We start from the raw sequence: 20,504 nt of genomic DNA on the forward strand, positions 1-20,504 counted from the left end.
CATTGTATGAATACAATAATAATAAATGTCCATATACTGTTTTTGTAATACTTAAAAGTGGGAAGAACATTAAATATAAAATACTGAAAATTCTACCATCTTCAATAGTAACATTACTTACTGATTGTTCACTGTGATTTTTGCAGTAAATGATTTGCCTGTAGTTTTTCATTTACTTCTCACAATTAACCTTATGAAATGGTTACTATTGTGACCTTCATTTTACTGATAAACAAAGAATGAGAGAAGTAACTTTTGTATAAGGCTGTATAACTGGTTGGATCAAAATTCTTAACCAGGGTTCTCGCTATAGAATTCAGGAGGTCTGTGAAACTGGATGTGAAACTTAGATCTTTATTTTCACCGGCTTCCAGCTGAGATTTAGAATTTATAAATGAAAGCAATGAGCTATGGTACCATTAGTACTATCAGCACCTCAAAGGTACCTCAAGTCTTTTCACTAGCAGAAATCACATATATTTTATATCACAATACAATTGCTACAGAGCTATCCAAATATTGCTTATTCTCAGTTTTCAATTGACAGCAGTTATTAGATCCGTGTCTGGCTTTTGTGATTCATATATTACCATATCATCACATTTTAAAATATTCTGATAATTTTAATATAATTGGATTTGTAATCCCAGGTATTTGATTTTAGACATTTAAAAACATTGTGGAAAGAGACCTGTAGGTTTCATCAGACAGCTAAATGGACTCATGGGACCCCTTGTTAAGATAATAGAACTGGAATTCATAATCAGTCTCAGGCGTGTGACAACACTGCTATCCTATCTGCCCTGTGCTCGAATTCACATTTTTATGAACATCCTTACAGCTTGGTTGAACATTTATACCTATAATAGGAATACCTGTACATATGAATATGGCAATAAAAATATTTCTGATTAAAGAGGGCAGAGGGAAGAACCTGCCAGTGTTTAACGGCAGGAACTCTAAAATCAAAACTAGCCAAATTTTTGGTAGCAACCATAAATTCCAAAAGATGGTAGCCAAGGCTGAGTCTGAAAATTCCAACATGACTCAGCACTGTTGCAGGCCAGCATTGCCTACCAGCAGGCACTCACAGGGTACAAGTGGAGCGGCCCACCAGAGTACCTCTCTACTTTGGAGAGGATTGAAATGGTAATTAGACAAATTCAGGGGCGAGCTAAGAAACATCCTGAGGAATAGAAGCTGTCATCTACCTCTGCAGAAAGTTGGGGATGCAGGGGATCACTGGAGCTGGCCATTATCTGGAGTTCTGTGGTAACCAAGGCACAAAGGATCATAACCCTGGATGGGACAGACCACAGACCAAGCTGACATGCAAGTGTATACAAGACATCTGAGACTTTCTCAAAAAAAAAAAAAACACATCCCATGCTTTCGCCTGAAAGACACACAGCCATTATTTCCAGCTATACCCCAGTGCAGCCACAGCCTTTCCGTGTGAAGGGTCTGCACCACCTCTGACTTGTTCCATCCTCCCTTGCAGCTTCTCCTGATGTGGTAAGTTCAGAAGACCTGTTTTGTGATGTAGAGTTTACAAGCAGATTCATATGAAAGGAACTTTGACTTCTGGCTATCATGTCAGGCCTGCCTCACAATTTATCCCCAACATCTCTGATTCTTCCAATATTTCTGGCAAATGGAGATTTCTAATGTGGTAGAAACTGGCTATTTCTTCACTAAACTTGTCTTTTTTTTTTTTCCCCCTTCCAGCACAAGCAGATTGACTATATCTCCCAGCTTCCCTTGCAAGTAGGTATGACCAGGAGACTGAGATCTGGCCAATAGAAGAGGGAGGATGTTGTAGACACCCCACTTTAGACACAACCATAAATGCCTCAGGCTGTCTCAATGGGAGTCCTGCAGAGGACTCCAAGGGCCTAGTCATTGTCAAACTTTGTCTTACAGAGCTAGATAGTAAATATTTTAGGCTTGCAGATGACACACTCTTTCACAATGTCTCAACACTGACACTGTAGCTCAGAAGCAGCTGTGGACAATGTGTAAAGAAATATGCATGGCTATGCTTCAGTGGAACTTTATTTACAAAAACAGGGCACTGGCTCAAAGGTCATAGCTGCCCTAGAGAATGGCAGAGCCACAAGATGGAAGGAGGCTGGGTTCTTGAATGACTGCACCTCCCCCACCACTGGACACCAGCACCACTTACCCCAACTAATTCAGCAAGTAGAAGCCTCAGAAGCAGCTGTTCCCAGTTACTGGGTAGGGGAAAGCCAAGTTCAGACATTCCCTGCTCTAACACCTTAGTATTTTATGTGGAATGGTTTTGGGCCTCACTGATGGCCACTTCCCCAATTCTTAAGTCATCAACGATAGTTTAAAAAGTATTGAAGAGAGTCATAAAAGGCTAAGTATTCATTTTAAAACCTCCCATGTACAATTACATTTGGCCACTATGAGCTTAAAATTCATAGACTTTTAAGATACTATTCTTACCAAAAGAAATATAGCAGGTTTCTTATCAGGGCATTTCTATAAATAAGATGTGAAGGGTTGCTTTATGCTCATCAGCTGCCACTGAGTGAGGCTGCCTGCTCTGGCTTTTAAAGTGCTGTTACATTAATGAAATGGCTCACTGCCACCAAGGATCAACAGGGTTGCTTGGCTCAAGATTCTGATCCATGGTGAATCAAAGATTCCACTCTTAATGAAAGTTTCCAGTCTCTGCAAGCTCTCTGGCGTTAGTGTTCAGATGTCAAGGATACTTGAAATTGCTGGTCTATTCACGCATCACTGGTTTGGAATCTCATCCTTTGCATTCATCTCCCTGGTGATTTTTGGTGTTCCTGCCATGTTTATTTATAAATAAAGAGTTGAGAACCAAAACAGTCACTGACACATAGGAGAAGGCATGGAATAAATAACTAATTGCTGGATGAAATTCTTTAAAACTTAATGTAAACAATACATTGTTAAAATGACCCCATGTGCAGAATTATCTTTTATAACAACAACGAAACAGGAGGAGATAGTGGTACCCATGGTGCATGATTTTAGTGGCTGATGGGGAGGGGTGGATGGTGCAGCTCTCCACCTGTCCTTGCAGGGTGTGACCTGGGTTGCTAGCACTGGCAGTCAACATTAAGAAAGCTTTATGATTATCTAAAACTTCACAGCAATTATAAAATAAATTACCTGGTATAAAAGGCAGAAAAAAGCAGGCAGAATGTTTCCTAGCGGAAAACATGTAGATGAAATCCTACAAAATTCACATTAATCACATTACCCAGAATAATCACAGTAGCTTTCCTGGATGAATGATTTTGACATCTCTCCTTTTTTTAGTAATGAGTATTTGGGCGATAAGCACATTTTCCTTGTACAAGAGCAAAAAAATGTACGTAGCCCTTACTTCCCTAAGCTATTACTCCACAGATGGGATCACTGCTGTTTCCAGGCTGTTCAGCTGGAGAAGCAGATGAGCTAATGACCCAAGTGGAATGTTTGAAGGGGACTTGAAGAGAACATACAAGGCTCATTTTTGCTCCATCAATTTCTAGTTTATTTTATTAGAACTTACAAAAATATTATCTTCTTATGAAATTACTCTCAACTTTAATTATTACAGCAATTCCATGGCAATATTAAGCCTTGAAAAGGTAACAAAAATGTGTGGAGTAAGTCATCTTCTATTTTAAATGTGGGGCAAAAAAGAATATTCTGCATATTCACTGCTGACTGCTATTTTCCTGAAGAATGTTCCGCACAGAATGGCTCATAGTGAAAGAATGTATTGGTGTTTTATTTTAGTAACGCTCAAATATTTTGTATTGCTGGTCGTCAAGAATTCTATTGTAAGGAATGAAGGAATTAAAAAATGCAGATGAAAATAATAGGCACAATATTTTCTGCATTCTTCTTCATGAGACACCAGGTTTGCCATTTCAAACAAGTAATAAGTTAGCACTCACACCACATTAGGAGCTGCACTTTGTTACTAAATCTTAAAATAAGATGAAGAATTCCAAAATGGCGGTTACTAATCCTGAGTCACTATGTTGAACCAGAGGCATGCATTATGTTTAGGGCCTGCTTATCTGTTATTTAATTTCATACCTTCAAAAACTCCATAAAGCAAATTCAATCACCTTGGAGTTCAGACAGGATAAGTAAGTGGTCCAAAGGACTTACAGATTAAAAAGGAGCCATGTTTGAATCTAGGCTCCCTTGGCTCTGATGTAGATGTGGTATTTGAATTAGGCTTACGTGCTGGAGATCACTCCCCCCCCACCCCCCAACCTGATTTTACCTGTATCAACCCACCTGTCAGTCACACTACGTAAAGGCTCCTCTTTTGGAAGTGGGAGGCATGGAGTGCTCTGAGCCCTCCCCTGCAGCTCTCCCATGTACCTCTTGTGTGCGGCCATTTTTGCCTTTTCTCTTCTCATACTGGCTGTCAGGCGCTGCTTGCCACTCTCCCGCACTGCCCACTGGAATCCTGCCCGCAAGCCTTCTCTCGCTTGCCGGCTCTGGCCAGCTCTCTGGAAAAACCTGGTTGTGGAACTCCCAATTTACCCTTCTTAGGCCCCCTCCCTTAATAAAGCTTTCACATTCCTGTGTATTTCTCTCACTTCCCCAACTAAATCCTGAACTTTACCATGTTGCCCATCTCGTTTGTGCCCGAGCTTAGAATGCTTCTCTAAACTTAAGGTAAAAACCCGAAATACTAATTTTAATTTAGGTGGCCGATAACATTGTGGCTCATTTTTGGTACACTATCCTACTTAATTCATACTCACATGGTTGACACTGAAGAGATCCCCCCCAACCACCACAATTTATTCTCCACCTAAAAACCTTAGTGTTTTCTTTATTAAAATCACATTACCAGGTAACCATGACTAATTCCAAAGTCAGCTGAGAAATTCAATAAGCAGAGCACAGAGGGTCTGCAGGTGGACAATGTGTGCTTATCATCAACACAGGGCTTCTGAACAGTGAGTCCACATGTTCTAGGCAGCCAGCTTGGAGCCAGTGCACCCCTATCATCCTGGAGTAATTATAATATTCCCCCTGGGATAGGCAAAATAATGGGTCCCCAAAGATATTCACATCCTAATCCCTGGAACCGTGAATAAGTTACATGGTAAAAGGAGCTTTGCAGAAGTGGTTGAGAATTGGAGAAGAGGAGAGTATCCTGGAGTACGCAGGTGTTCCCACTGTCATTTTGCTGTCTATGAAAAGGAAGCAGGAAAGACAGAGTCAGATTTGACGATGCTGTACCGCTGGCTTTGAAGACAAAGGAAGGGGACCACGAGCCAAGGAACACAGGTGGTCCCTAGATGCTTCTAGAAGCACCAGAACTCTTTGCTAAAACTTGATTTTAGCCCAGAGAGACTCTAACTTCCGTAACTATAAGATAGTAAGTTTGGGTTAAATCAATAAATTTGTGGTAATTTATTATAGGAGAAATGGGAAACTAAACCCTTTATATTGCAAAAGTGTCCTGTTTGTATAATACATATAAGGTGATGGAGTTTGTGACAGATCAACCTCTGACCTTGCAAAGCTAAGTACAGTAGCAAAGTGAAAAGCCTCCATACCAATCTCTTCTGGGGTTTGGTTTTGGGGGTCTCTGAGGCCCAGTAAAGCTCACTTCCTGTGCTTTCTGTGGGTTGCTAGATATTTACTATTTTGGATTCAATAATGTTGTCAGGTAATAAAGAACAGAAATATATAGCTCCTTCTCAGAGGTCTTATAAAATCAGGATTTGCAAAAGCACTACATTATCCAGATGGTCTAGTTCAGAATAAGGCCTTTTGCTTTCCAGCAATGTGGGGCATTATTATCCAGTCAACATGGCAATCAACACAAGGAGCAGAGGTGCTGCAGACAGTGGGCTGATGGGAGGGAAAAGGAATGGATTGTTTTCCAAGGGTGGAAAGTGACAAAAAGCAAATAGTCAATGTTGGGCAGGAGAGCTTCATTTGGCTCTGTTTGGATAAGCAACATCTGTTAGAAAATAGTCCCTCCATCTCAACTTGCAGATATTTATAAATTTTAGTCAGACAAGAGAGTGGCAGATGGTGATGATATCATGATTAACAAAAGAATAAACTGTAACTGCAGATCACAGTAAAGCCCAATGCGATCTCAGAAGTCACTGGGTCCAATCCCCAGCACTGAAATGGGAGCTCCTCCACATGCATTCTCCGCCTCACATTCTTGTCCTGTTTGCTCCAAGGATAGGAACTCCTGTTTCCCAAGGCAGATACTTCCAGTTTGAGATGACTACTTGCTAACAGTGTTTCTTTATTTTTATCAATAACTGTAATTTTTACTCTTTAGTCCTTGTTCCCTTGCTTGCAGCAGGGATCCTATCCATGCATTTTTTCCCCATGAACTTGTTGAAGACTCATCGAAATAAACGTAACCTTTAATTCCATTTCCCCACCAAGGTTTGAAAGTCGGTATGGTGACTCAGTCTGCGGCTTAACCCTGCCTGGGCACTAGATCCACCTGGGGAGCCTTTGAACACCAGCTGCTTGGGCTGTTGGACTCCGAGACAGCAAGAACCAAGTTCTAAAACTCTTTAGATGAGTCTGCTGTTCATCCTCAAAGGAGCATTACTGGCTTAAAGCCTCTTCTCCAGCGCACTCTTTGGTGAGTTAAGGAGACCTCACCTGAGTCTAATCTTCTCTTCCTTAGGCTGTGACTTTGAACTATCCCCTGGGAGCAGACAATGCAAGGTGATTGGCAGTTACTATGGGCAACCTTGGAGAGGAGAAGCAGCAGGAAGCAACCAAGGAAGACTTGGAAGCCCAAAGGCAGTGGTGGGATTTACTTGTTTTCTTTCATGTTTTAAAAGTATAACCAAGTAGATAAACAGGACTTCACAAAGTTAAAAACTTTTGTGCTTCAAAGGACATCAGCAAGAAATATAAAGGACAACCATGGAATTGGAGAAATATTCAGAAAAATCTGATAAGATTCTAGTGTTTAGGATATTAGCATAGAGGATTATCACAAGTCAATGGTAAAATGATAAATAATCTTATCAAAAATGTACAAAATTTAAATAGACATTTTTCCAAAGAAGAGCTATAAAAATATAACCAGGTTTCTCTCATCACACACACACACAACCCAATACCATGAAACCTATGGAATTCTACAAATTTACCAACATTGTTGAGTTTGCCAGAAATTTTTCATAATACATAATACATTATTTAAAAATTATTTTTCTGATGTGGTACATCTGACTGTGGTGGGATGGGGCCACTCTGTCCTGCCCTTCTCCTAACTTGGGCCGTGTATTGGTAGAACCCAAGGCCAACCTCAAAGGCAGACAAGCTGGGCCTTGAGGGAAAAAGAAAATCTGGATTTTCCAAACAATGACTATTTTATTGCAAAGACAAGGATTGCCTGGAAGTGTCTTTTAGAAATGTTTAAGGAGTTTTTTTTTTTAATTTTTCTATCTTAATGAAATATTTGGTTTATTTCTTTGCAGATATGAAATACTATAGTTCATAAAGTAATTAGAAAGTAATACAAGGCAGTGTTTATTGAAGAACTCAGTACCAACTGTAGGTACAATGATAATGAAAGGAAGGAGAAAATGAGCAGTTGCCTGTTCTCATATAGGTTGTCTTAATATAAACTCAGTTTTGCGTGTAAGGCTCTTGATGGCTCAATAGAATTCTCCAATTATTTTAAAGGCTTTTGTTTCAGGTTAAAAATGAAAATAATTATGTAGATTTATTTAAAATTTATTTTTTAAAAAAATACTGAAACATAGAATGTGAGCAACAACTTACTACAAGCTAGCTCTACACATTATAATGACCAAAAGAGATGCCATCACAGTGAATAGCTACAGACCATGGTTCTCAATATTCAGTAGTGTGTGGAGGCTTTTAAAAAAAAATTTTTTTTAAAGATTTATTTATTTATTTGAAAGGCAGAGTTACATAGAGACAGAGTCAGAGAGAGAGAGAGAGGTCTTCCATCTGCTGGTTCACCCCCCAAATGGCCGCAACAGCTGGAGCTGGGCCCATCTGAAGACAGGTGCCAGGAGCGTCTTCCAGGTCATGTTGGAGGCTTTTGACAGTGACTGTTATTGTATGTAGTGGCTCAAGAACAGGGATGCTGCTAAATAGCTTCTAACACAGAGGACAGTCCCCACATAGCAAAGAATCATCTGGCTTAAAATGTCAACAGTGCCATGGGTAAGAAACCCTGGATTAAAAGAACTAAAGTACAACCAATTCCATGAATAAAATACAGTCATTAAAAACACAATCTTGGGGGCTGGCAAGTGGTACAGCGGGTTAAGCTTCTGCCTGCAATGCCTGCAATGCATACGGGTGCTCCACTTCCGATCCAGCTCCCTGCTAATGGCCTGGGAAAAGCAGAGGAAGAAACTCCTGGCTCCTGGCTTCAGCTTCGCCTAGCCCTAGCCATTGGGGTCATTTGGGGAGTGAACCGGTATATACAAGATCTCTGTCTCTGTCTCTCCCTCTCTCTAACTCCAACTTCCAAATAAATAAATCTAAAACAAAACAAAACAAAACAAAAACAAAAACAAAACCAACAACAACCTAGAAACCATCTTGTAGGGGCAGACATAGTGGTGCTGTGGACTAAGCCACAACTTAGGATGCTTGCATCCCTAGCTCCTCGTTATCCTATTTAGCTTCCTGTTAATGCAGCCTGGAAGAAGTGGGTGATGACCCCTGTGCTTGGGACCCTGCCGTCCCCGGGGGAGACCTGTGTCATGACTTGACTTGGTACAGAGATTGCACTAGATAGACCAAGCAACTTACACACAAGAGAAATTGCCCAATCCCATGTGGCTGCTTTTTCTTTCATTTTTGTCATTTATTTGAGAGATGTAGGTACTGAAGAGGAGGGAAGTAGGGAAGAAATCTCCAATTCACTAGTTCATTCCTCCAAATATCTGCAACAACAGGATTGTACCTGGCCAAGGCTCAGAGCCAGGAACTCTATCTGGGTCTCCCACAAGGGTGACAGGGACCCAACTACTTGGGTTGGGCCATCACCTTTGCCTCTCAAAGTATGCATTAGTAGGAATTGGAATTGGGAGTAAAGTTGGAACTTGGACCCAGGTACTCAGATATGGAATGCAGGCATTGCAAGCATTTTTAACAGGCAAGCCAAACATCTGCTTTCTAGGTATTTTCTTTAAGCTGTCATTTTTTCCCAGCACATGGGCAAAAGGCTCCATATCAAAAAGGAACTCATGGGACAAAAGCTGGTCAAAAGGCACAAGATTTCAGTTAAAAGATGGGTAAGTTCTGGAGATTTAATGTGTAGACAGTGAAGTTAATGAGAATGGACTGCAGACTTGAAATCTGCTAAGAAGTTAGATCTTTTTATTTTTTTATTTTTTTTATTTTTTTGACAGGCAGAGTGGATAGTGAGAGAGAGAGACAGAGAGGAAGGTCTTCCTTTGCCGTTGGTTCACCCTCCAATGGCCGCCGTGGCCAGCATGCTGCGGCCGGCGCACCGTACTGATCCGATGGCAGGAGCCAGGTACTTCTCCTGGTCTCCCATGGGGTGCAGGGCCCAAGCACCTGGGCCATCCTCCACTGCACTCCCTGGCCACAGCAGAGAGCTGGCCTGGAAGAGGGGCAACCGGGACAGAATCCGGCGCCCCGACCGGGACTAGAACCCGGTGTGCCGGCGCCACAAGGCGGAGGATTAGCCTAGTGAGCCGTGGCGCCGGCCAAGAAGTTAGATCTTAAGTAGTCTCCCCAAACATGTGAAAAATAAAATTACATGAGGTGACATATCTCTTAATTAGCTTGATGACAGTCATTTCATAATGATATGTATATCAAAACATCAAAACATCACATTGTACACCTGAGAAATACATTTACATATAACTTTTTAAAAAAATTTTTGACAGAGTCATAGACAGTGAGAGAGAGACAACAGAAGGTCTTCCTTCTGTTGGTTCACCCCCCAAATGGCTGCTATGGCTGGTGCTGTGCCAATCCAAAGCCAGGAGCCAGGTGCTTCCTCCTGGTCTCCCATGCAGGGGCAGGGACCCAAGCACTTGGGCCATCCTCCACTGCCTTCCCAGGCCATAGCAGAGAGCTGGACTGGAAGAGGAGCAACTGGGACTGGAACCTGGAGCCCATATGGGATGCTGGTGCTGCAGGCGGAGGATTAACCAAGTGAGCCATGGTGCCAGCCCTACATATAACTTTTATCTGCTAACTATACCTCAATAAAATTGAGGCAGCAGGTGTATGGGGCAGCAGTTAAGATGCTGCTTGGTATGCCCATATCCATGCTGGAGTGTCCAGCCTGGAGTCCTGGCTCCACTTCAGATTCCACCTTCCTGGTAATGTGCATCCTGGGAGGCGGCAGGCAGTGAATCCATTGGTTGGTGCCTTGTTACCCAAGAAAGAGATCTGGATTGAATTCTGGGCTCCTGCTTTTGGAATGGCCAGAGCCAGCCACTGGGAGTAGCTGGTGAGTCAGTGAATAGGATATTTCTCTCTCTCTCTCTTTCTCTCCCGTCTCTACCTTTATTTCAAACAATAAATAAATAAATAATATTTTTAATTGTGGGGAAAATAGGAACTTGAGTACTTTATTCTTGTCTACTGATATAGCCACTTTCTCAGCCTCTCCAGGCTTCCAGATCTGTTTCTGGTCTCCCTGGCTACAAGCCTTGGTTATACTCTTCTTAATCTGTTTCAGGGTTATGACTGAGGCTTCTCTCAATAATAATTCTGATTATGTACTTGAGCTGCTTTGCAAAACCTCTAGGAATTATGTCTTCTCTACAAAGGGAACAGGATATACCAGTGCTTTTGGCAGAATATATTTTGGGGTTGGGAACTGTACAAATCTTCCCAGCTTCCCAGCCCATTCTGGGCTGAATGGTGTCAGAAAAACTGACCCCTGTTCTTCCAAATTCCCTTTCCTTCTTGGCTACTTCATATCTTTTCTTCTCAATTGTCCACAGTTTCTGGTCTGTTAGGACAAAATGTTGCTTTTGTCTTAGAGCCAAAATGTGAATACCCAAATCGTGAGAGCTAGCACACGGTTGTATTCCCAGTGCCTACACAGAATTAGGCGTTCCACAGCTGGGCGCTCTTACCTGTATGCACTATATCCTGCACAGTGTCATTCTCACAGGGAGCAGTGACTCAACTTACCTTGTAGTGGAAGAGAAACAATCCACAGAACAGGCTGTACAGATCTGCTGTGAGCAGGGAGAGGTTGACCGAAGTGGCACTGGTTTTCTTTATGACGACTGGCATAAAGCTGTAGAGACCAAACATGCAGGCACTAAAGCCAACATAGAGCAGTCCTGTGGGGTGTGAAGAGAGGGCAATGTCAGGGTCTCACTCAAGCCTTCCTCAGCAGCCACAGTGGGAGAACACAGTGGGATAGTGCACACCACCTATCACTCACAACAGCAGTTGTTATTTCACTGTGTTAACTGTTGTTGACTGTCGGGTAATACAAAGCAGAGATGTGCAAAGTCAAAATTCCAGTGTGAAACGAACTTTCTACTTCTTACACAGCTGACATCTTGCTTTTTCAGGGAAGGAGCGCCTCCTAGTGGCTGCATTCCCAAGCTTCTGGATTCTCTGCCCAACTGTCTACAAATCACTCGTGCCATCCATGTGTTTTTAAATTTTTTAGAAAATTCTAGTTTTTTATTTATAAAACAGGGACAAAACTGCTTGGTACTATGTATTGCTCATAATAACTGCATAGTCTTTCACACTGAAGGGCTCACATGTCAATGAGACCTGGCTTTGGAAGACTGAATTGGAATCCTCACTGTGTGACCTTGGGCAGACCATTTCTCTATTCTGAGCATAGGATGGTCTTCCTGCTTCTTCCACATTCTTGAATTCTGCTCCACATTATCCCTGACACATTGAGCGCTACCCTCCCAGCACCTTTCCCAGCATACCACAGACTCTTACACATGGGCTTGATGCCTTGAAGGTGATGTATACCAGCCTCTTATCTTAAATTCTCTCTAATATGCAATGATGCCTAGATAAATAATTATTAATAATTCCATGAAATCTCAACTTTGTAGGGTTCCAAACAGGAGTTTGTAGCTAAATCTAGACCGCAGTTTATCTTTTCCCTGATGTTGATACAATGCAAATATAGAAAAATGATATTGGTATCTACCTTGAAAGAATAAGGCATAGAACAAGTGTAAATGGTACAATTCAGTGGATCAGTGGGCATTACAGTAGAAATCCTTCTTTAAATAGGAAGACTTGATTAAATGTATCTGATATGGGCTATGGACAGATTGCTTCCTCTGGATTCTGGGAGTTTTGAGGGATGTGGTAGGTACTGGATACCCAATCCTTCTGAGTAGGAAGACCAGGGATTCCCCCAGAGAAATTTTGTTTGCCTGTATGAAATATGGAAAGTATTTAATGGTACAAATCCTCATTCTCTATGTTTCTGATACTAAATTTAAGACAAGCCAGATCAGATCGATATAAAACATTTTTCTGAACATTAAGTAAGTGAACTCAATACAACAGCCCCCTCTAGTGTGGTATACATGCCCTTGGAGGAGGCTGGAATAGTCACTTCAATTTCTTAAGTGTCTATGCAGTCAAGGTAATGTCAGATGGATTTTGTTTCTACACCAGAAGTTTTTACTCCTAAAAATCATCAGTTGTTCTATGTCGCTCCCCCTCTTCGTGGAGGAACGACACTAAACCCTGCCTAGGCTTCATATCCGAGTCACGGCACCATTATGTCGCTCCCCGTCTTCGTGGAGGAACGACACAGGACCCTGCGCTGTTCTTTTGTCTGCTCGGCCCTTCCCGGGTTTGCTGCTGGTTCTTCCCGGGTTGGCTGCCGTCCCTTCCACCTCCGTGGAAGGGCAGTTCCCCCTGGCCACTTTCCCCACTTCAGCAGGGGAGCGGCACACCGCCGGCCGGCTCTCTCGGGGGCTGCACAGGTGTTCCTTCAGATAGATGTTCCCGGTGCATGTTGTCTCTCTCCTCCTTTATAGTCCTCTTCCACCAATCCCAACTCTGCTACCCACACGCCGAGTACGCTGCTCTCCTCCAATCAGGAGCAGGTCCTACAGTTTATTGGTTGAACTGGAGGCAGCTGTGTAGAAGCTGTTTCTCCCTTCTCAGCGCCATATTGTGGGAGAGCAGATGCATAGAATAAGTCTTGATTCCAGTAACTTAGTCTAGTCCGAGTTGCTCCCCACAGTTCTATATTTAGGTTTCAGGTTTCTTATAATACATTTTTCTTTAAACCAAGTTACTAAAAATGCAACAAATACTATATAATCTATGAGTAACTATTACTAAAATATGAAATGTCATAAACATTGATGTGGTACTCCTTAAAGAAATCTGTGATTAGCAGACTAGGGATAAGATATATCCTTAAACAGATGCATGAAAAATAATCAGACTTGATCAGAATACAGAACAGGCACCAGGGTACCACTAATTCAGATCATACCATGACTGACTAGAAAGTTCCAGAATCCTGCCCTTCCATCTTCTCACAAAGCACACTACACTCTGCATGACTCTGACTTGTGGGCTCTGATGATACAATGGAACACAGGATAGACAGGAAGTTGAAAGCTGCATCAATGCTCCCACAGATCGCTTCTCGGCCTTTTGGCTATGATCAAGCGTAATGCTCCCACAGAGAAGGGCAGGGTGGCTGCTTTAGGCAGCTGGTTAAGCAAGATTGCTTTACGAAAGTGGCCTTTACCTTGAACGCTGAAGGACCAAAAAGAAATTGCCACAGGACAAGCCAGGGAAAGAATACTTTAGGCAGGGAGATTTGCCCTGAGAAGGGCCAGGGCCTATAGTGTTCCAGGAGCTACCAGAGCCAGAATGAATGAGGATATTGAACAGAATGGGCAGTGAGAAGAGATGAGGCTAGAAAATTAGGAAGGGGATGGATTATGCAGGGCCCTGCAGGTATTGGAAAGAAATTTATTGTCTTATTTCAGCTTCAAGATGAAGCCACTCTTAGTAATACTTGACTAACATGATCTGATCCAATTTTCAAAATATGACTTTGCCTACTCTGAGGAAAAGTGGTTGGAAAGGCAAAAGCAGGGCTTGAACACCAGGGTTCAAGTTCAAGCAAGAGAGGCTGGCAGCTTGCTTGGTTTCACTGTGAAGGGCACTGGAGAAGGCAAGTGGCCAGGTCTGTGAAGACGCAACCATCCCTGGTGACAGATGTTCATAAACAGAGAAAGGACGATATCAAGGATGCCAGGGTTCCAGTTACTGTGGAGACCAGGTAGATTGTGATGCCACTTACTGAGATGGAGAGAACCAAGGGAAGGCCAAATTGTCAGAGGAAATAAAAAGCTCCATCTTGAATGTGTTAAGTTTAAGACGCTTATGTATCATCCAAGAATATCTGTCCAATGGGCGGGGGGTGCTCAAGGAAGAGGTGTGAGTCTATAAGCACACCCAGGAAGCCAAGGAGACTGGGAATACAGACACACAGGAGGCTTTCACTTTGCTCCTCAGGTCACCTCTGGATGCCTTCCACTTAACCATTCTAAATGTAATTTTCAAAGCTGCAGAAATTAGATGTAGGGGACAAGAGTAGAATAGATAAATCACCATAGTTCATCACTTTGCTAGGCTAACCGATGCTTTTGTGTGCAAGTATCTATACTGATTTGTAAGCAAAGCATGGTCAGTCAAATAAACACACAATTGAACTGAAAGTTGAAATACAGAATTGCTGTACTTTGGTGATTTGCTGTTCTTAGGTGAACATTAGCCAGTTAGTGGACACTAGCAATGCATTCAAAGGTCCGACTTGCTATCCATTTAGAGTTTTCAGTTGATCAACATCATCAAACATGTATAATGAATTACTTTTGGCAGACATCTACATAATAGCTGTGATGACTGCATGGACAGAGGAGGTATATAACCATCTATTTGAAATGTTTTCTCTTTCACTAAAGATCAAATTTGGTTGCTCTTGTCCTCATGTGCCAAACACGTTTAAGTTAAGGAAATTGGAAGTAATCGTATCAGCTAAAATGAACCAGATGCTTATTATGCTTCAAATACTGTATATACATTAACTAATCCCCACAGCAGTATAATATCCTTACTATGGTTATCCTTTTTAGACAAGGAAATCAGCTTGTAGAGTGTATCAGTCAAGAAACACAGTGCATTCCAGGTATAAACGAGGAAAATTTAATATGGAGCATGATGTGTAAAGGCGTTTGTTTCAGTGGGTAATGGGGAAACAGGAATAGTGAGGCCACTCAAAGATGAGCAGTAACAGTTAAGTTGCTTGCACTCCAAGAGTTGAAGAAATACAGCAAGGAGGATATCATGGAGACCTGACACAAAAGAGGGAATCAGGGAGAAACATGCTGGCTTCTTTCTTCCTCCCCTCTCTTCCCCGACCTCCCATCTTCTCCAAACCTAGCTGGAAGCCTGCTGACAGAAGTCTGGGTGGTGTGGCTGGCATGAGCAGAGCAGAACAGGGGTAAGAAATGGACCTGTGAGTAATCAGACCAAAGACCAGCACACAGGGCTTGAGCAACCTGCCCCCAAGTCACATGAACAATCTGACTTTGAATTCTGAATAATTATCACTAATCTATATTGCTTATTAGGAAGAGAAATCAGGCTTTGAAAGAGCATCCTATTTGACTGTGATGAAAGTCTTACTTTATATGAAATATAGATGATATGCTATATGATGGGGACTTCCAAAAGTTCACTGAAAAATGAAACTGATTGATAAGCTCATTCTTGTGCCCAAAATGCTTTAATCCATGCATATTTTTATAATATGCATTTTCCATCTATACTAGATTTATAAAATATTTTAAGTCTTAAAAATAATGCCCAGATGAAATGTCTTCTCAGAACAGATGAATTAAGCTAAACTTGTGAAGAGTGCCAGTTGGCTGTGTTGGTCCAGTACAAATTAGTCCCACCATAGGCAGCCGAGATCCTGGTCAAGGCCCATTAGTTCTCTAGGCCTCAGATTCAGTATTACCAAAAGAAATGCTACATTCTGTTTCAGTTTTTATTTTATTTATTTTTTTGTTCTTAATGGTCTTAAAGGTCCTTCCTGCTCTATGGTCCCATTATCTCATCTTCAGGGAAAAGCCAATCTCTTATTTTGGCCTTCAGGGGGAGAAAAACAACTAAAAACCCAAATAAGCATTGATCATAACATGAGAAATGAGGAAGCCTGCTGCATACCACACACCCCAAACCAGCTGACCTGGTACATTTCCTTCCCCGTGACACCTGACAGTGAAATCATTTTGCATTTGCTCACCATCCTTTAACACAATATGGCAAGTGGGATGAAGGGAAGGTTTAAGTTATTCACTGGATTTCTGACCGTTCCTGCTCTCCGGGAGGACACTGTAGCAGACATTTTAGTTGAGTTTAGTGCTTAGATAATCACAATGAGTCCTTCTGTTCAATAGGTTAAACAAAGGAAAAATCCAAACAGCGATGACTACCATCTTCCTGGTTTTAATTCTTCTGTACCTTGCAATTGGCCCATGTTGTAGGAAAATCACACAAATCTTCTAGACAAAAAAGTCTTCAAGCCCAGAAAACACAAGACCCATTTATTATCCCACTTAATCCAGAGGGGAGAAAAACATTCTTTTTTACTTTGATAAAGTGGCAAGCACTAGAGCTGTCCAGATTGAATGAGATGGATTAGCAGAGGGAAGGGGACTCTCTCACAGATCACAAGAAGTGAAAACCATCTTGGATGATGGTGTCCTACTGAAAACAATGGACGTTCTCCACCAGGACACAGTGGTCCACGCCTGGCATTGCATGGCACACTGCTGGGTGACTTCCCAGGGAGTGCAGGGAAGGGGGAGAGGATGCTAATTTGCCTCTGGTGTTCCCTTTGCTCCACAAGTATAAGTGGTTGCTCTGCTATCCCCCAGTTCCCAGAAAGAAAGTGCAACATCAAGCCTTCTTCCAGTCCACTTCACTTTTTTCTACATTTTGTGAGATGAGAGAGAGCAGGACAGGACCCATTTTCTTGGCTGACATTCATTCATTTGCTCATTCAATAACTATTTGTTCCTTGAATGTTCCGTGCCTAGAACTGAGCTAAACAGAAATACACAGCAAATCAGAGTGAGCTAATGAAGACAGAGTTGGCCCTGGAGTTAAAAAAGAAATCTCAAACTGAACCCCACAAATGGTTCAGAAACAAAAGGATGAGTATTTGATTCCCCATCCAGGCCATTTTGGCCTCATTTCCAATCAAGAATCAAACCCACAGCTCTGTGGTGCATTCCTTCCACACCACTCTTTGTCATCTTGGACTACAGGGGACTGACATTTTAATGCCAATATGAGAGTTCAGAACAAAACTATCTTTGGATGACACACTTAATGAACATAGAATTATAATAGAACCTCAATGGACATGCACATGACATCCGCATAATTAGAAGACCAATTCTTTTTGATGATTGCTATTACCGTCAATATCAAATTAATTTATACTCACAGACCGCTGTGATGTGAAGTGCTACCAACCACCAGTAACATTTTGTTTCCTGGCTTTGAGAGTCACAAAAGCAAGTGCTTCTGTAACCTGCAGCTGGTTTCCTTCCCTGGCTGCCCTCCTCTCCTCTCCCCATTCTCTCCTCTCTATTGATTTTCATTTAATTATAACGCTCTGGAGTAAAACTCGAGGGAGATTACATGGCAGGGCTCTGTGACAGACAGAAGAGCCGGTCGACCCCTGAAGTCACTAGAGATAACCCCCAGGGAGAGTCATGTGTAATTCTGTGGCTCAGAGGGTGCCTTCAGAGGGAGGTATGCTGCCAACCAGATGGACTCAGATGCTTAGAGGCTGGGGGAAGCAAAGGGGTGCGCAGGAGTTGATGGCATTGTTTCCCTTCCTTGTGAGAGAATCTGATAAAAGCTGTCTGCTATATCAGAGCGCATATGAACTGGAAATGGCTCACTCAGCTTCAGAATGGGGGGTGGAGTGTGGGGGGGAGGCATTGTGCTTCACCTGATATTTGCATTCATCTTGCATGTGTTTTTTTTTTAATTTTTTAATTTTTTTTATTTTTTGACAGGCAGAGTGGACAGTGAGAGAGAGAGACAGAGAGAAAGGTCTTCCTTTGCCGTTGGTTCACCCTCCAATGGCCACCGCGGCCAGCGCGCTGCGGCTGGCACACCACGCTGATCCGATGGCAAGAGCCAGGGTCTCCCATGGGGTGCAGGGCCCAAGCACCTGGGCCATCCTCCACTGCACTCCCTGGCCACAGCAGAGAGCTGGCCTGGAAGAGGGGCAACTGGGACAAAATCCGGCGCCCTGACCGGGACTAGAACCCGGTGTGCTGGCGCCGCAAGGCGGAGGATTAGCCTAATGAGCCGCGGCGCCGGCCGATTGCATGTGTTTTATAGTCATCCCCACAGGCCAAACTCTGTGCTCACTGCTGGGACCCGGGAGTCTCAGTATAGACAGTGAGGGAATGCCTTCTGAGGGTATTAAATGGCAATCTAGGGCAATCTAGGGCTTGCTGTCGGATCGATCATTTGACCATTACCTAGGATTTTAAATCCCTGTCCTAAATGTTTCAGGGGAAAGCGATTTTTTAGAAATAGGTGCACTCCAAGATGCCCTGGATAAGTATGAACTAGCTTGAACTGTGCTTGATTTTTTTTTCTAAGTCCATTTGGAGATCAATTAACCATTTCTTATGTGCAAATGCTCCCTTCAGAACAGGCTTTTATGGGCACAGAATGCCCATTACGCTGTTTTCTTTCATCCCTTTTTGTCAAGTTCAGTTTTCTTCCCTTTACTTTTTAATGATCACATCAGTTGCCTGTTTCTTGGCTGCAGCAAATCGCTGTCATTTATGTGCTACCACTGCCTCAGGGCATTTTTTTCTCTTTTTGGTTGGTCTTTAACCTAATAACACACTTCTGTGCCTTCCCTAATGGCATCTTGATGATGATAATGGGAAGAAGCTCAATTAAGAAACACGAATCATACAATTCAGTCTCTTACAGTGTGCAGGAATTCTTAAAATGATAAGAGAATTTCATCTTCCTTTGTCCCCTGCCATTTTAAGTCCCTTTCTTGTTCATGTCCCCGCCCATATCACTTTTCAAACACATATCTCAGGCTTACTAAACACAGCACTAAGTGAGCAAACCCCTTACCTATTTGCCAATCCCAGGGCACCTTTAGCAGCTCCTTGTGCTCCATGATAGCTCTGTGAATTCAAACAAAGTGGATCCGATGAGCAAGATTATACTCCGTTCTATCTTCTTATTTTTCATTTACTAGATCTATGCAAATAACAAAACAACCAAATCAACTTAAAAATAACTTTCTGTCACACAGGGGCAAGGCTGATTAGGCAGAATGGCCTTGCTGGCTGTGGGCAGCAGTATGCCAGTGGGCTTGGTGGAACCCAAACCTTCCACTGTCCTCATCCAAGCAGACTACCTTCAGCCCTTGTTCTTGCTCAGATGCTTCCTAAAAGAGCAAATAACATGATTCAGAAAACTTCTGCACTGGCAGGTTTAATTGATTTTCGATTGCACATTCTCCAGGGCAGGGATTCTCAGAGTTAAATGTCTCTCAAAGCTACTTAGCTCGCTAAGACACCTTTTCTGGGACCCGTTCTTAGGGATCCTGATTCATAGCTCTGGGAAGGGTCACGAGGTGTTTTCCTAACAAGTTCTCATATGATACCAGTGCTGGTGGTCCACGGGCCACATTTTGAGAAGCACTACTCAGGAGGAAGACCAGGAGGTAAGGCTGCCGCCATTCCACCAGCATTGCTTTGGTTCCAGGGCACTCTTGATGTATCCAGCTGCTACACGCACCCTTATTTTGACAGCAGATGTCTCCAGAGCACTTAGTTCTAGTGGACTACAGGTGAAACAAATGAGCACTGGATCTCTGGATATGTTTTTTGGACTCAACAGTAGTAATATGTAAAATGAGCCATTCTTGTACAAAATGTTGGCTATGAATAGTTGAATTACATGATTTCCTCTCACCAAGCTAAAGTTTTAAATGCCATCAGAGTTTCAAAATAAACCAAAAATAAATCCCCTTCAGTCTTGTTTGCTATGGAGTTTGTCATCAGTATCTCAGGGTACCAACATTTGAAGAATTTGGAGAACCTATTTGCAAAACATGTTTAAGGTGATGCCAAAATATCTTCCATAAATAATTTCAGATACTAAATCAATACAATTACAAACTACTTGCTTTGTAGAAATATATTTATTGAAATCAGAATTATTTGTTAGTAGAGAAGGTGGTTTGGTAAGATTAGACTGGAGGTTATACTATCATTCTTTACCTCTTGTAAGAAGCTAAAATTCATGGTCCTTACAGACAGAAAAGTATGTTTTGTATGACACGAAAATTTCTGAAGCACCAGTGAGGACTTATATGTTCCAATTCCAGAATTATTGCCAAAACTGGTGCTTTTGACTGTTTG

General features: G+C 42.3%; 1 protein-coding gene across 7 annotated transcripts in view; it reads right to left on the minus strand.

The window, feature by feature from the left end:
* Positions 1 to 20,504, minus strand: part of SLC35F1 (solute carrier family 35 member F1) — a 632,790-nt gene that overhangs the window by 21,479 nt on the left and 590,807 nt on the right. For 6 of the 7 annotated variants that reach the window (XM_051854382.2, XM_051854383.2, XM_070073671.1 and 3 more), the window contains 2 exons: positions 19,207 to 19,259; positions 11,179 to 11,333 (listed from right to left, as the gene is read on the minus strand). In XM_051854382.2, coding sequence (XP_051710342.1) covers positions 11,179 to 11,333; positions 19,207 to 19,259 — 208 coding nt within the window. Of the gene's footprint in view, positions 1 to 3,677; positions 5,211 to 11,178; positions 11,334 to 19,206; positions 19,260 to 20,504 lie in introns of those variants that run through there. The other variant, XM_070073673.1, reaches the window with a different exon arrangement.

The sequence above is a fragment of the Oryctolagus cuniculus genome, chromosome 5 (assembly GCF_964237555.1).
Source record: "Oryctolagus cuniculus chromosome 5, mOryCun1.1, whole genome shotgun sequence".
Classification (NCBI taxonomy): domain Eukaryota; kingdom Metazoa; phylum Chordata; class Mammalia; order Lagomorpha; family Leporidae; genus Oryctolagus; species Oryctolagus cuniculus.